Below are 16,205 nucleotides of genomic sequence, written 5' to 3' on the forward strand. Positions count from 1 at the left end.
TGTCAAAAAATACACGAAATAATTCCGTAAATAAGTGATTCTGTTCAAAGACTTTCATCAGCAAAAGACGTGCCTTGCTTCAGAAATCAAATGATAAATTATGATAATTATTTTCTTGCATCTGATTCATCTTATTTCTTTATTCCTTGATCTATATTGAGCACACACTTATTTCTAAATTCATCACTTTCAAGTGAATGTCTTAATTCATTAACTTCACACAATAATAACTATATCTAAATAATTATTTATTTAAAGCTGGAACACTAAAATCTAAGGGTATGATCACATTGGATGCGTGTATGTGCAAGTGCACATCAGAAATCATGCATGAGCCGAGAAACAAAATGTGGAAAGAGCCATTGAAACAATTGCGACACGTCAGTGTGTGTTTGTGTTCCTATTGATCCTTCCACATTTTGTTTCTTATCTGCGCGTTTGGTTATGCATGACCACGCGAGCACTTGTACACATACACAACCAATGTGATCATATCCTTATTGATTCAGTTTTTCAACTTATTAGTTAAACTGTGCTCCATAAGTATTTTTCTCAATTATTCAAAGGTTATCATTATTGGGCTATTAAAATTCACGTACGTCAAACTGATTTTCCAAAATTCCAAACACAGTAAACACAGAATACGTGATCCTAGTATGACATTGAATAAGCGCAAGTGAATTTGTGAACTGGTAATTAGCAATTCAAAAAGGATTCATTACATTTTCACGCACACAAATGCCAACTGAATGCTGTCGTTTCCTACCGCGAACAGAGTACCATAAATGGTTACAGTATAAATAGTAATAAAAATAAAAATCTCAGTACCCGTTTTTAAATTATTTAATCACAACATGTTTCAACATTGATGCCATTTTCAAGTGATATCACAGAAAAGAGACAATGGTTACAGTAACTTACTATTATTAATTTTCAGGAAGAAATGTTTCTGAAGGGTGACATTGGTAGATGGTAAGCTAGCCATGCAAGTATAGTTCCCAGCATCAATTTCTTCTAGGGCGTCCATGTATAGATTCAAAGAGTTTGTCTTCAATAGTTTATGGTTCCAGTTTTCATACCTAGAATAGAAACTAATCAATCAAATCAAATCAAATCACTTTTTATTGTCAGAAACACTTTCACATGTTAAAACAATCGTCAAACAAACATTTACACCAATCAATATGTCTAAAGTCATAAACACTTTTAATTATAGGTAAGTATTGAAGGCGTGCTACTTAAAAGATATTGTATTAAGGCTATGCAAAGAATTCCTCAACTGAATAGAGGCATTTTTGTAGAAGAATAGCTTTGATAGATCTTTTAAATTCTTCGATTTCTAGATGCCTAGTCTCTAGAGGAAGTTTATTGAACAGTTTTATAGAAGTAAATTGCCAGTTTGTCTGAGTGCCAGTATAACGGTGTGAATCTACTCTCACGTCCTCCCTGTGTCTAGTACAATAATTATGTGTATATCACTATTTATAACATATTTGCCCACATTCTTCCTCATGTAAATCAAACACACATACACATATAGTGATGGAAGAGTCAACACACCTAATCCTTGAAAGAGAGGTTTACAACTTGCAAGCGGTGGTGCATGGCAAATAATTCTAAGAGCTTTTTTTGTAATTTAAAAAGTGTAACAGCCGTAGAGCAATTTCCCCATAGCTGGACACCATAAGCTAAGTGACTATATATGTGCGCATAATAGACACTCATTAAGACATCATGCTCGACAATATTGCTTAGTCTACGCAAAAGAAATATCCCTTTACTGAGCTTACCAGATGTATAATCTATGTGACATTTCCAGTTCAAGTTTGTGTCCAGCATAAGACCTAAGAATTTCAGAGAACCCAAGCAAGTAAACTCGTATTGAAACTAAATTGGAGGTCACTGGTTTTTAACGAGTTGAGACTCAGATTATTGGAAGCACACCAGTCTTCAATAGTCAATGTGCTTCTCTCAAGCACTGCATTAATATGCTGTTCATCAGTACCACTGACTTTCAAGTGTCCATTACCCAGTATGAATGAATCCTGACTTATTCTAAAATTATTAATCATTTTTATAATAGTATAATTTTTATTCACAACGGTGTCCCACCAAGAGGTTTACACGTTCAAGTTTATATTACGTGCCCATTCATGCACCGAACTTTTCAAATTTTACACAGTTTACAAAGTAGGTTGTAAAAATATAAAAATATTCCAGGAAAATTTCAGCTCCCTAACCTTCGTAGAAACAAAATGGCGTCAGTAGTTTTTCCAGGAAGCGAATTGGAAAATTTTCAATATGCCGCCATTTTGTTCCTACGAAAATTAGGGAGCTGAAATTTTCCCAGAATATTTTTAGAACCTACTTTGTAAACTGTGTAAAATTTGAAAACGGTCGGTGCTTGAATGGCCACTTAATATAAAATTAAACGTGTAAACCTCTTCGTAGGACACCATGTATAATGTAGCACATAGCTTCTATGCAACTCTATTTACGTTATTCCTTTTTAATAAATGTGAGATCCTCGAATTTTGCTTTGTTCCCTTCGGTTGGTATGATATTATGTTCTGGGGTAATGCCACTAAGATTGGAAAGGTGTGATTATGTAGAAGTGAGCAATTAGAATAATGAGTAGAGCTGATAGAATTGCCAACTGTAACCCACTTTTTTGAGCTTAGCACTCTTACATTGATAAACCTGTATAACTGCAGTAGCCTGATACACACTCATAGATGTAGGGAGACGCTCCAGTGCACACCAAACGTTCATGGAATCAAAACTCGACATTTATAATCAATATTCAATAATATTCATAATCAATATTCCCTTTGACCGCCTGGAAAGGCTGAGATCCAGTCATTCGATTATGATTGTACGTTTATTTAATAAGTTGCCCTTCACGTTTAGAAACATGGACCCCAGAGAGTTCAGAAATACTTACTATATTTAGGAGGCTCTTTTAATCCTTTTAGAAGCTGAAGAGTTTCTTCAGCAGCCAGAATCCTACATACAATGCTCTACAGCGGCTGAAACCATGTAGGCAGAATGTCATGAATTGACAGACTGGTTGACTTGGATCGATTTTATCTGTAGCCGTTCCAATTTTTGACGTTATCTTATTCATCTAAATATGCCCACGGATCAAGAAAATACTTGGCTGGTACAAGCTGGGGATGCAGTGTGAAGGCTCTGAAAACATCTAGCCTGGCACTAGTATATAGTGCAGCAGAATACTGTTCATCAGTATGGGAGCACAGCACTCATACTAAGAAAATAGACATCACCCTGAATGAGACGATGAGGAAATAAGTGGTACCATAAGACCCACTGAAACTGAGTGGTTGCCTGTCCTATGCAACATTGTTCCACCAGCATTGAGAAGAAAAGAAAGGATTTATCAGTTGATGAACCGCTTATCCTCCAGACAAGAGCTGCCACTGATGAAGGATATGCTGAATCCACCCCTTAAAAGATTGAGGTCTAGGCATTATCTCCGACTGACAGAAGTTGAGAGACAAGATATTATAGAATTGTGGCGGCAGGAATGGTTTCAGGTCAACATTAAGAATAAGACGTTGGTGGAAGACCCATCTGTGCCTTTGCCTGGAATAGATTTGAAAAGGAAACTTTGGTGCAGGTTGAATCGCTTTCGTACATCTGCAGGCAGGTAGCACAGACTACTTGGGGCATAGCCACTGACCCCCACTGCACCTGTGGAGATGTGCAGACGATGCAGCACTTGGTGGAAGACTGCCCACTGTATTCCTATGAAGGGGGACTCAGGGGTATTCACCTGGCGGATGAGCGTGCCATGTCATGGCTGGAGGGGACTGTGGGAGAGCTTGGCATTTGACCTACCAAAAATGAAGAAAGCCCGACGAGACATATTTATGTTGAATATTATAAACCCTATACGTTTGATTCATTAGTTTGTCTATATGTTGTTGTTTGTGTGTTTTATTAATAAACTGGGCCTGAAAAAAGCATAAGCATATATATATATATATATATATATATATAGGAAAATACTCATCCATCTCTTCTATGGAATTGTTATCCGAAATTGGTCGGCATTCATTTGTTTCAATGTTGGTTGTGTTGTTTAATGTTCAATGTCGGCAAATTTCAATGTTTGATAAGTTATCCGAAAATATATTAATGTCGACAAAATATTTAGTAGATGAAAGTAGTCAGTGTCAAAGAGAATTAAATATCACTGACCACAAGAATAAGTTGCCGACCAAACAATAGTAATGTATTAGTTCCTTACTTTGGGGGGAGTGTCACACCATTATTATGGAATGCTCATATGTTTTGATAATTTTTTCTGTGAGTATTAGAATTACCAAAATGTCCTAATTATATTGTATATATTATCAATTTTGAAATTATAATGCATAGTTCAACATTTTAGCGAATACAAGAGGTGGAATTCGAACTCACAATACTTTTCAATTTACTGTTATTGATGTTCATTTTATGTTAGAAGCCTCTCGCTGATGGCAAAACATTCATGATGCACATGTACGTGTGTGAGCATGATAAACATGTTCATCATGCAAATTTGTCATCAGCGAGAGTCTTCGAACAAAACTCAGCTGTTTGACAGCTTGTAGGATCGATAGCGTCATGTCAAAAGTAATACAAAAAACAAAACTAAAAAAAAATAATTCATCAAGATTGTAGTAATCAAATTCAAATCGAAAATTGAATATCATTCAAGGCCTTGGTCTTCAACTTAATGGCACTTTAGCCAGGTAGCATTTGAGACAGGTCATGATTCAGAAATTCCTAGACATCGTAATAAGTCCTGGTTCTCAGGAACCCGGTCACAACTCTCTCAACACGCTGAGGTCCAACTGCTTCACCCCTGCAGGCAGCCTGTTCAAGTAGCATAGAGTTGAACTCCTATAGCATACCCGCAATCTCTGGATGCGCATCCTGGGGACATGAAACAGCACTCGATGCCTAGTGTTGTGGTGATGCACATCAGTCAGAGTCAAATTTTGATGATTCTTCTTGGCGTACATAAGGCAGAGAAGGAGGAAGTGACTGATTACAGTAAGAATACCCAGCTTAGCAAAAATAGGCTTGCAATGAGCAAGATTTCGCTTGCAGTAATGATCCTGGCAGCCCGTTTTTGCAGCTTTAGTATGTCCACAACTTTGGCTGAATGACCTCACATGAGTAGAGACCGTAGAAAGTGGAAAAGTGCATGATACATCATTACCTCCGTTACATATCCCCTCAGCTCAAGCAAAAGAAAACAGATTCGGGACAGTGCCTTGGTCACTTGCTGAATGTGGATGGCCCAGCCGAGCTTTAAATCCAGCCTGAAGCCCAGCAGCTTCACAGGCTCCTGATCATGACGCGACAAACTGCAGATGATGTTATGTCTTGCTCTCATTTAGCCGGAAACGATTTACCAGGAACCAAGACCGCAGATTCTCTGTCGACCTCTCCAACACCTGCTGAAGGTCAATGCCAGGTGACAGCAACGATGTATCATCAGCAAGATGCACCATTGTCATCTAGGTCGTTGATCATCACGATGAACGAATTGGCCCCAGAAGTGAACCCTGAAGTACCCCAAAACTCACAAGGAGTGGACAGGAAGCAGCCAACGACACCAACTGTGTTGGGTATGACTCCAAGATGTTCAGAGCAGAGTCCACAACCCCATAGTAGCGAAGCTTCTTGATCAGCATCAGCATGTGAGGGTCAATACAATCAAACGCTCAGCTCAAATCACAAAATGTAAGTGCCAGAGACTCACCATCCTCAAACACTGAACCAATTTTCTCAGCCACTCTATTCACTGCATCAACAGTTGAACTCTCTCTACAAAAACCAAACTGCATACTTGAGAAAAGGTTGTTTCTCTCAAAAAGCTCCTCTTGTTGGGGTTCAATTATAATGATACAAACATAATTCAACCTTAAATTGGGTATTGAAGGAGAAATGAACAACAAAAAATCAAAGATACAAAAACCTATCTCAAAAAATTATATTCGAAGCCTTTCGCTGAGATGACACAACATTGGTCAATCTTAGGTAGACTTAAGGTCTACTCTAAGGTAGAATGTGTACCTGACGGTTGCCGTTTTTGCCACAAAGCGGAGATGTAAGCTGACATAAGGCTTAACACGTAAATATCAATCACTATAATTATATTCTTATTCATGAAAATTGAGAAATTTTCTCAATTTATTGAATATATGCAAGGTATCATGAATGAATACATTTTTCAACAGACCTGTTTTGCACATCTATTGGCGTAATCCATTCTAGATAGAATTTGTCTGCATTCGCTCCAATGATACTGCATGTAACATTCAAGGTATCATCAATTCGTTTGAAAAGGAATTCAGTAGTCGACATCAGAGGAAGTATTTTGATTTGAGGATAATGGTCAGTCAAAGAAGAGTCTCCATCCGTACCTGAAAAGTGTTATAGAAATCAATTATAATCTTGCTTATAATTTGTAGATAAATGCTGCTACAGATAACAAACATCATACCGGTACTCGTGAATGCATAATTAAGCCAAATGGGCCAGAATACACAGTGAGCGATCATAGGTGTAAACAGGCGTCTCTAGACGCGTGGTTAGAGCCGTCACGGCTAGAGCACATAACCTATAATTAATTGGATTTTATGTTGTATGAACGTTAAGACGGCAGATGTATTAGAAATGTTGGCTACTATATTGCTTTACGATGATTTTTAATTATTTAAAAATATTGTTGACATTCTGAGCCTTCAGGCTAAACATGGGGTCGCTGAGAACGAATCTGCAATCAGAATTTCTCTACCACGAAAAATAACGAAAAAACCCAGCTGTTGATCTTCCGGCAACTGTTAACATTCATCCTGCAATGCGGCCGAAACACTTCCAAGCCAGACACCCATCTCAAATGACAACAACGCCAAGCTGTGAGAAACCATCCTGCACTGCGGCGCTAGGTTAAGGTAGAATGTGTACCTGACGGTTGCCGTTTTTGCCACAACGCGGAGATGTAAGCTGACATAAGGCTTAACACGTAAATATCAATCACTATAATTATATTCTTATTCATGAAAATTGAGAAATTTTCTCAATTTATTGAATATATGCAAGGTATCATGAATGAATACATTTTTCAACAGACCTGTTTTGCACATCTATTGGCGTAATCCATTCTAGATAGAATTTGTCTGCATTCGCTCCAATGATACTGCATGTAACATTCAAGGTATCATCAATTCGTTTGAAAAGGAATTCAGTAGTCGACATCAGAGGAAGTATTTTGATTTCAGGATAATGGTCAGTCAAAGAAGAGTCTCCATCCGTACCTGAAAAGTGTTATAGAAATCAATTATAATCTTGCTTATAATTTGTAGATAAATGCTGCTACAGATAACAAACATCATACCGGTACTCGTGAAATGCATAATTAAGCCAAATGGGCCAGAATACACAGTGAGCGATCATAGGTGTAAACAGGCGTCTCTAGACGCGTAGTTAGAGCCGTCACGGCTAGAGCACATAACCTATAAATTAATTGGATTTTTATGTTGTATGAACGTTAAGATGGCAGATGTATTAGAAATGTTGGCTACTATATTGCTTTTACGATTTATATCTAATGAATTTATAGGTTATGTACTCAAGCCGTGACGGTTCTAATCACGCGTCAAGAGACACCTGCTTATAGCTGCGCGTCTCGATACACCTCTAAGGAATTGCACATTAAGACCGCTCTAATCTCAAATCGCTCTCTGTGAGTCATGGGCCTAAAGGTGCGTTCAAATTTTCTTGAATTCAAAGTATGAAGCAAAAGAAAACTAAGTATGAAGAAGAAAACTTTGAGATTAATAAGTTTTTTTACTTCAAAATCATATACTTTTGAGGTTATGATATGGTCAAGTTTTCCTAACCTTGAGCCAACTCCTCTGAATATGATTCATGAGTTATAAAATCGCTTCCCCGTGGTTCAGAACCCACCTAAAACTGTAGGTCTATTCATCTCTCATTAACATCCGCATTATTACCCACGCACAAGCCTAGAGCTCATGTGGGTATCACCCTCACTTTAGGTGTAGTGTTAGTAGTGATCGAAAAAATAAAAATCCTACCCTACCAAGTAATATTTTTTTCAATATCAATAATCCAAGACACAAAAAAATTAAAAATTTGTACAACAAAATTGTCAAATAGTAATGAATTAAATAGCAGTAATTATTGAAACAAGGTCCACTTAATAAATATAATATAAGTAGGCGATACCAGTATTTCCAACACAAGTCAAAACAAAGCTGTTATAGTTAAACAGATGACCACTGAAGCTATTCAAAAAAATCTCTAACATTATAACGACATCTTTCTATAAGAAAGCCTTTTATGTGTGTGATCAAACTGGATTTACAGAAGGTAAACCAAAACTATTTTAGCACGCATAATAAATACGAATTTGATAAGGAGGTAGGACTACTTACATCAATATAATGAAAGGTTGGTTTTTGATAAATATTATACTAGGCTATCGCTCACTCATGTTAGGCAACAAAAAATTATTGATAAATGTTGATAGTGATAGAAAAGTACGTACTTCTTGAAAAACATTGTTAGGCTAGCTACAATATAATTCATGCAAGATGGAGACTGACCAACGCCAATATGTTCCAATTATAACTTTATCAGATACAGATCAACATTCAAGTGAATAAGAAAAATGGCGACGTTAATCATTTTATTCGTAGATTATATCAAGCGAATTGAATGGGTATAATTTACAAAGTTGTATTTTGTATTACTTTAAATAAAGTAAGATGATGCTTTGTTAGCCATGCTAAGTAGCTATGGCGTATTGGGCAAGTGAAACTTTGTTATAAAAATACAAAATATGGGTTGTATAATTAATTCATATTACCTCCAGCTGTAGAGTACAGAGCAGAGAGTAAAAAAAGGAAAAGTACCATAATGGATCATGGCTATCCAATATTGTTTATTGTTGTATGTTTAGTGTACTAAATTCTTGAAAATGAAAAGTGAAAACTCCTTGTCCGCCATTTTGAGTTTGGAGTTTGAGGCACTTTGAGGCTTGAGCTTGGAAACAAAACACTTGGTCACAAAACCGTATTGCGCATGCACTAGTGTGTAGTTGGTGAGCAGCTTCTCTTTGTCTCAGAAACAGAGTAACAGCCAGCAACAGTCACAGTTATAACATATTCAAAAGTATTCTTTGAGTATCTATAGTGAGGTTCACGTTATAATGGTAGTGTATGATTTGCAATGGTGTTGCTATCCTTGTCTATCGTTCTACAAATGTGAAAGAGTTGGTGGTTAGTTTTTATTTAGGTTATATTTAATAATGTTATATTAGGATGGGTTAGGTTTTTGCTTTAAAATTGCAATATGCTAGAAGGGCTAGGGTCTAAGTAGAGTTATGTTTTTTGATGTTTTAAAGGTGAAAGGATAGGTTAGGGGGTTGGGATTTTGCTTTGAACCACATGTTTGTGAACATGTTCATGAAATGAACCACATGTTTGTGAACATGTTCATGAAATGAACCACATGTTTGTGAACATGTTCATGAAATGAACCACATGTAATTGGGGTAAGTTCTTCCAGGAAGTTGGCTCAAACATTGAAGACTCAGTTTTGGATGGTTTTACCCAATCATGTGTTGAAACAGAAAATGACTCAAGCCATATTGAAAAGATGGTTGTTGCTCCTTTCACAGAAACAGAAATTCTCGAAATTATTGATTCCCTGAAGAGTAAGAGGGCAACTGGTCTTGATGGGATCTCAACTGTTGTTATAAAAAGTTGTAAAAAGTATTTAATTGCTCCATTAACAGTATTGGTGAATAAGTCCTTGGAGTGTGGTGTATTTCCTCAGAAATTGAAAGAGTCGAAGATAGTACCAATCCACAAGAGTGGCGAAGAAAATCTGGCAAATAATTTTCGACCAATCACCATAGGGAATGCACTGGGTAAAATCTATGAAAAAGCAATGTTGATTCGTTTTGTGGAGCATTTGTTTCGAAATGGAATTTTGTCATCCGAGCAACATGGATTTCAGAAGGATAAATCAACCAGGTCAGCCATTGCGTCTCTTGTGGAGAATGTAATAGATAGAATGGATAATGGTGGAAGGGCAGTGGGAGTTTTTCTCGATATGAGCAAGCATTCGATTGTGTGGACCACACTATCTTGTTGAAAAAGTTGGAATATGTGGGAGTTACTGATGTGGAGCTTGAGTGGTTCAAATCCTATCTTGTGGGTAGAAGTCAGTGTGTGGAGATGACTAGAGAAGAAAATGGGCAAAAAATTAAATACAGATCAAATAATCTTAGAATAAAAACAGGTGTACCACAGGGTTCGATCCTCGGACCATTATTATTCATTTTATATGTTAACGATTTACCACAAATAATAACAAGTGGTAAGGTTTTGATGTATGCTGACGACACATCCTACATTTGTAGTGCAAAGGATGCAGAAAAATTAGAATTAGATACTTTTGTCAATGTACATGCCATAGCCCAATTCCTCAGTCAACATAACCTCAAAGTGAACGAGACTAAAACACAGTTCTTGCAGTTCAAACATAGAAATAATTATAGAGATCTTGAAGAGATAAACGTTCAAATAAATGGAGTGAATGTTGAACAACCTCTGTCTGTGAAATTTCTAGGTGTCTTGCTGGACCAGAACTTGTCTTGGGATAGCTATATTGATCATTTGTGCTGTAAAATATCATCTGGAGTGTTTGCACTCAGGCAGATTTCAAGATTAAGTACTGGGAACACTATCTTAACATGTACAGTATATCATGCCCTCATAATGTCACATATTCGGTATGCAATATTGGTTTGGGGGGGCTCCAGTCTCAAAAATTTAGATAGAATCTTTAGAATGCAAAAGAGAGCTGTGAGAGCGATTAAAGGTCTTAAGCCATTAGAGTCCTGCAGAGAGTATTTTAAAGATCTAGGACTACTCACTGTGCCTGCACTGTACATTTTCGAAGTGATCATGTATATAAGAGATAAAAAATTTATAAGAAACTGTGACATACATAATTATGACACTAGAAATAAGAGTAAATTTTCTGCACAATACCACAGGACAGCTCAGTATGAAAATAAGGGGTGCATACCAACTGACCCAATTCCCATTTGACCCAACCTACCACTTGACCCAATTTTTTCAAATCGAGAAAAGCCGCGAAACCACTTGACCCAATAGACATCTGACCCAATATACCATTTGCCCCAATATAAACATCACAAAACCATCTGACCCATTGACATCTGACCCAACCTACCACTAGACCCAACTACTGTGCTGCGCTCTCGTGGCATAGTTTATGGTGCACAAAACATCAATGCCTTCTTGATGAGTGGTACTCCTTCGATAACTTCAATAAATAACTCAACTGAGAAATGCAGTCTCATAAGTACCAGTAACCGAGAATTGTAGGGTACTATATCATGGAGATTATTTGATTTTTTTTACAAATTTCGTTGTGCAAATTGTTTATTTCTCAGTAAATAAATAGTACAACCAGAAACATAGCTTCTGAAATATTCATAAAACTATGTAGGTAGGCTACTCTAAATCGATGTATTCTAGACACTTATCCAAATTTACTGAGGGAAGAAACTTGTGAGGAAATTTTTTAGGCAGATTCCATCAAAGTCATTCTCTACAATTATTATGTTGTAGGTTTAAACTAGGTATAAGGAATGTCCATAAATATTCATTTCCAATTTCTATTTCTAATACAGTAACTCAATTCCATTGTCTTACAGAACTTATATCGTAGGCTGTAGGATACCTGTCAACATTTTTTCTGACTTATAAAAACTATTTTAGCACGCATAATAAATACGAATTTGATAAGGAGGTAGGACTACTTACATCAATATAATGAAAGGTTGGTTTTTGATAAATATTATACTAGGCTATCGCTCACTCATGTTAGGCAACAAAAATTATTGATAAATGTTGATAGTGATAGAAAAGTACGTACTTCTTGAAAAACATTGTTAGGCTAGCTACAATATAATTCATGCAAGATGGAGACTGACCAACGCCAATATGTTCCAATTATAACTTTATCAGATACAGATCAACATTCAAGTGAATAAGAAAAATGGCGAAGTTAATCATTTTATTCGTAGATTATATCAAGCGAATTGAATGGGTATAATTTACAAAGTTGTATTTTGTATTAGTTTAAATAAAGTAAGATGATGCTTTGTTAGCCATGCTAAGTAGCTATGGCGTATTGGGCAAGTGAAACTTTGTTATAAAAATACAAAATATGGGTTGTATAATTAATTCATAATTACCTCCAGCTGTAGAGTACAGAGCAGAGAGCAAAAAAAGGAAAAGTACCATAATGGATCATGGCTATCCAATATTGTTTATTGTTGTATGTTTAGTGTACTAATTCTTGAAAATGAAAAGTGAAAACTCCTTGTCCGCCATTTTGAGTTTGGAGTTTGAGGCTTGAGCTTGGAAACAAACACTTGGTCACAAAACCGTATTGCGTATGCACTAGTGTGTAGTGGTGAGCAGCTTCTCTTTGTCTCAGAAACAGAGTAACACCCAGCAACAGTCACATTTATAACATATTCAAAAGTATTCTTTGAGTATCTATAGTGAGGTTCACGTTATAATGGTAGTGTATGATTTGCAATGGTGTTGCTATCCTTGTCTATCGTTCTACAAATGTGGAAGAGTTAGTGGTTAGTTTTTATTTAGGTTATATTTAATAATGTTATATTAGGATGGGTTAGGTTTTTGCTTTAAAATTGCAATATGCTAGAAGGGGCTAGGGTCTAAGTAGAGTTATGTTTTTTGATGTTTTAAAGGTGAAAGGATAGGTTAGGGGTTGGGATTTTGCTTTGAACCACATGTTTGTGAACATGTTCATGAAATGAACACATGTTTGTGAACATGTTCATGAAATGAACCACATGTTGTGAACATGTTCATGGAATGAACCACATGTTTGTGAACATGTTCATGAAATGAACCACATGTTTATGTTTTGTTCTAAAGATGACGATTAAATCTAAAGTATCAAATGTGAAAGGGTTAGAGGTTAGGTTTTATTTAGGTTATATTTAATAATGTGTTATTAGGATAGGTTAGGTTTTTGCTTTGAAATTGCAATATGCTAGAAGGGGCTAGGGTGCAGTTAGAGTTATGTTTTTTGATGTGTCAAATGTGAAGGGGGTTAGGATTTTGCTTTGAAATCTAAATTATTAAATGTGAAGGGGTTAGGGGTTAGTGGTTAGGTTTTTTTGGATTATATTTGATAATTTTCCATAAGGTTAGGTTAGGTTTTTGCTTTAAAATTGCAATATGCTAGAAAGGGCTAGGGTCCAGGTAGAATTATGTTTTTGATATTTCAAAGGTGGAAAGGTAGGTTAGGTTTTTGCTTTGAAATTGCAATTTGCTGGAAGGGATTAGAGGTTTTCCAAATAGTTATGTTTATTAATGTTTTAAATGTAAAAGGGGAGGTTGAGGGTTCGGTTTTTGTTTTGAAATGACAATATACTGACTTAGTTATAGTGTTTTTTAACATCAGTTAAATAACAACTGTTATATTTTATTAATTATATTTTTCAAAAGTACTCTCTCTTTTATTGAATAGAATGATAATATATTGATTATTATATTGAATTAAACGATAAATCATCATTGGATAATAATATCTTCATCAAAAATAGAATGATGATTGGCTCCAGTTACAGTGCTCGGTAACCATCATCACAAAGAACGTTACATTCAAAGATCTGACTGAATGGAACGGGAAAAACCCGTTGCTAACGCATGCGCGATACGGTGCTGTCTGAGACAGAGTGGTTTGTGTCAAAGACCTTAAAGATATCTCTTAAGGTCTTTGGTTTGTGTAGTTGGTGAAGCAATGTTGCCAGTACACGAATAATGAAAATTGTGAACGGTAATAGATGACAGAAAATGTCAATTTTTCATGATTGATATGTCTTATTGGGTACTGCATGATATCATAGGAATATTTAATCTAGTGATAAATGATATTCTACTCTAAGGGTCGTTTGCACAGTCAAAGCTTAAAATCGATTTAATCAACTGGTGGCTCAAACTCAAAAAGAAACACATCATAACAAACTAGACTTGATACGGATTCAATCCAGTTGAAAATGAAATTTGGTTTAAACTGTCACTGTGCAAACGGCCCTAAAATTGTTTTTCATATCGTTAGCGAATAAGACATGAGCGCGCTCTGTCTGTACGTACCATTTTTGGAAAGTTAAAATTGCTCGAATAAACGGTAGTTCCATCAGTTGTTTTGGAAAGTGTACTTTATTTGGTCGCATGAATTGGGAATATCTGGAACTCAAAATCTTGCAGCTGGCCGGAATTGGAAATATATGGAGCTCCGAATATGTTGACAGGCGGAACTCCGAATATCGTGCAGACCGGCGGAACTCAAAATATCTTGTCAGCTGGTGGAATTGGAAGTATGTGGAATTGGAAATATATCGAATTCACAATATCGATCGTTATTAGCGAGACTGCGTAGAGTGGGATGAAACAAATTTATTGCAAAACAAATGAAGGGTTCTATAGTTAACCTAAAATAAATTCATCAACACATCAACAGTCATCAGTCTTGTTTGTTGAAACAGATACCGTAACAGAGTTTTGAAAGCTTGCATAATATGTATGAATATAATGAATATAGTTGAAAAAGAACGACAGACCAGGTCCAAAAGTATTTTATTCCCAAATTTTGATAATGAAAAACAAGTCCAAAAAGATCAGCCAAGTTGTTCCTACTGTTTAAAGTTCAAGTCCAATATTTCCATTCAAAATTAATATATAATGAGCTATGAATTACCCTAAGTGGGCTAATTAGTCCATATCATTCCAGAAAATAAGTCAGACTTGAACCATTTCTCAATAACAAACACATTAACAGTACTCCCACTTTGGCACTGATATTTTGAGTTCCAGATATTTCCAATCCCGCCATCTGACAAACAAATAATTTGTGTTCCAGATACTCCCAATTCCGCCTAGCAACATATTTCAAGCTCCGGATATTTCCAATTCCACTGTCTGACAAATATTAGGAGTTCCACCCAGCAACAGTTTTCAAGCATAGGACATTTAACATTGATATTTTGAGTTCCAGATATTTACAATTCCGCGGCCCCCTTTATTTGTGAAATGTACGTTTGATGACAGCACCTGAATGATGCCTATAGTGAGGTCCACGTTATATTGGGTCGTCGGAGTTCCATCTGCCCTGAAAGCCGCCACTTGCCAAAAAAATTGTCAGTTTTTACAGACACTACCAAAGTAGAACAGTGAAAGACAAACTGGGTGAAATAAGTAAACTCTTCATTTGTAGAGCTTTAATCAAATAAAATTGAACATGACTTTCTACAAGTAACGGATCAACAACATTTGATATTTATGAATGAATCAATGACAACGAAAACATATGGTTTATCATATCATTCTCCCGGCTAGATTTTCGTGTTATCTTAGGGGCAAGATGACGGAGCGACACAGTGGACTCTTGTCCATCAGGGCGACGAATGTGAGCATACTCTGGGTTTGCCTCAATCAATTCAACTTCTTCTACTGATGAATCTTGCTTTGAATTTCGGTTCATTTTCTTCAGCCAAACTGGTCCTGGGCTCATTAGCCAAGATGGTAGTGACTGTCCATTGTTGAGGATCTCATGTGTAGGAACATTCGTTCATGAGGGGTGCAATTTGTTGTAGTACACAAAAGAGATCGAATAGAGTGAAGTGCATCAGGCAACACTTCCTCCATCGATTTGAATCAAGTCCTCGTGATCTTAGAGCTAGTGTTATTGCTTTCCATATAATTCCATTATATTGCTCTACTTGACCATTCCCTCTCGGATTGTAAGGTGTTGATCTACTAGTTGCTATCCCTTTTGAGCCAAGAAAGCTCTTCAACTCAGTTGACATGAAGGATGTTCCTCTGTCTGTGTGAATATAGCTTGGAAGGCCAAACATTGATATTAATGAGACCAGGCAATTTATGACTGTTCTCGCAGTCATGTCTGGACAAGGAAATACAAAAGGGAATCTTGAGTACTCATCAACCATCACCAGTAGGTATTTATTCTTGTTTTTGATTGTACGGGTCCTTTGAAGTCCATATTAATTCGTTCAAAAG

General features: G+C 36.3%; 1 protein-coding gene across 4 annotated transcripts; it reads right to left on the reverse strand.

Annotated features, from left to right (window-relative positions):
• Positions 1 to 532: 532 nt before the first annotated feature.
• LOC120354878 lies at positions 533 to 12,493 on the reverse strand. 4 transcript variants are annotated; one of them, XM_039442864.1, is made up of 3 exons: positions 8,915 to 9,103; positions 6,260 to 6,443; positions 533 to 1,091 (listed from the first exon to the last, which is right to left on the reverse strand). In XM_039442864.1, exons 1-3 carry the CDS (start codon positions 8,961 to 8,963, stop codon positions 908 to 910), a joined length of 417 nt encoding a protein of 138 aa, XP_039298798.1. In that variant the 5' UTR covers positions 8,964 to 9,103; the 3' UTR covers positions 533 to 907. The 4 variants fall into 4 exon arrangements, with proteins under 4 accessions (XP_039298798.1, XP_039298802.1, XP_039298801.1 ...); XM_039442868.1 differs by lacking the exon at positions 6,260 to 6,443 and adding an exon at positions 7,154 to 7,337 and having other exon boundaries at positions 722 to 1,079; XM_039442867.1 differs by lacking the exon at positions 8,915 to 9,103 and adding an exon at positions 12,344 to 12,493 and having other exon boundaries at positions 809 to 1,079.
• Positions 12,494 to 16,205: the final 3,712 nt, after the last annotated feature.

Source organism: Nilaparvata lugens, chromosome X (genome assembly GCF_014356525.2).
Source record: "Nilaparvata lugens isolate BPH chromosome X, ASM1435652v1, whole genome shotgun sequence".
NCBI lineage: Eukaryota > Metazoa > Arthropoda > Insecta > Hemiptera > Delphacidae > Nilaparvata > Nilaparvata lugens.

Bases quoted from the DNA above. Each gene is read 5' to 3' on its own strand.
- LOC120354878 (XM_039442864.1), bottom strand. From the start codon at position 8,963: ATGGTACTTTTCCTTTTTTTACTCTCTGCTCTGTACTCTACAGCTGGA. The intron at 6,444-8,914 runs GTAATATGAATT...AACACTTTTCAG, and splicing joins TCTGTACTCTACAGCTGGAG to GTACGGATGGAGACTCTTCT. The intron at 1,092-6,259 runs GTCTGTTGAAAA...TTGATTGATTAG, and splicing joins CCAATAGATGTGCAAAACAG to TTTCTATTCTAGGTATGAAA.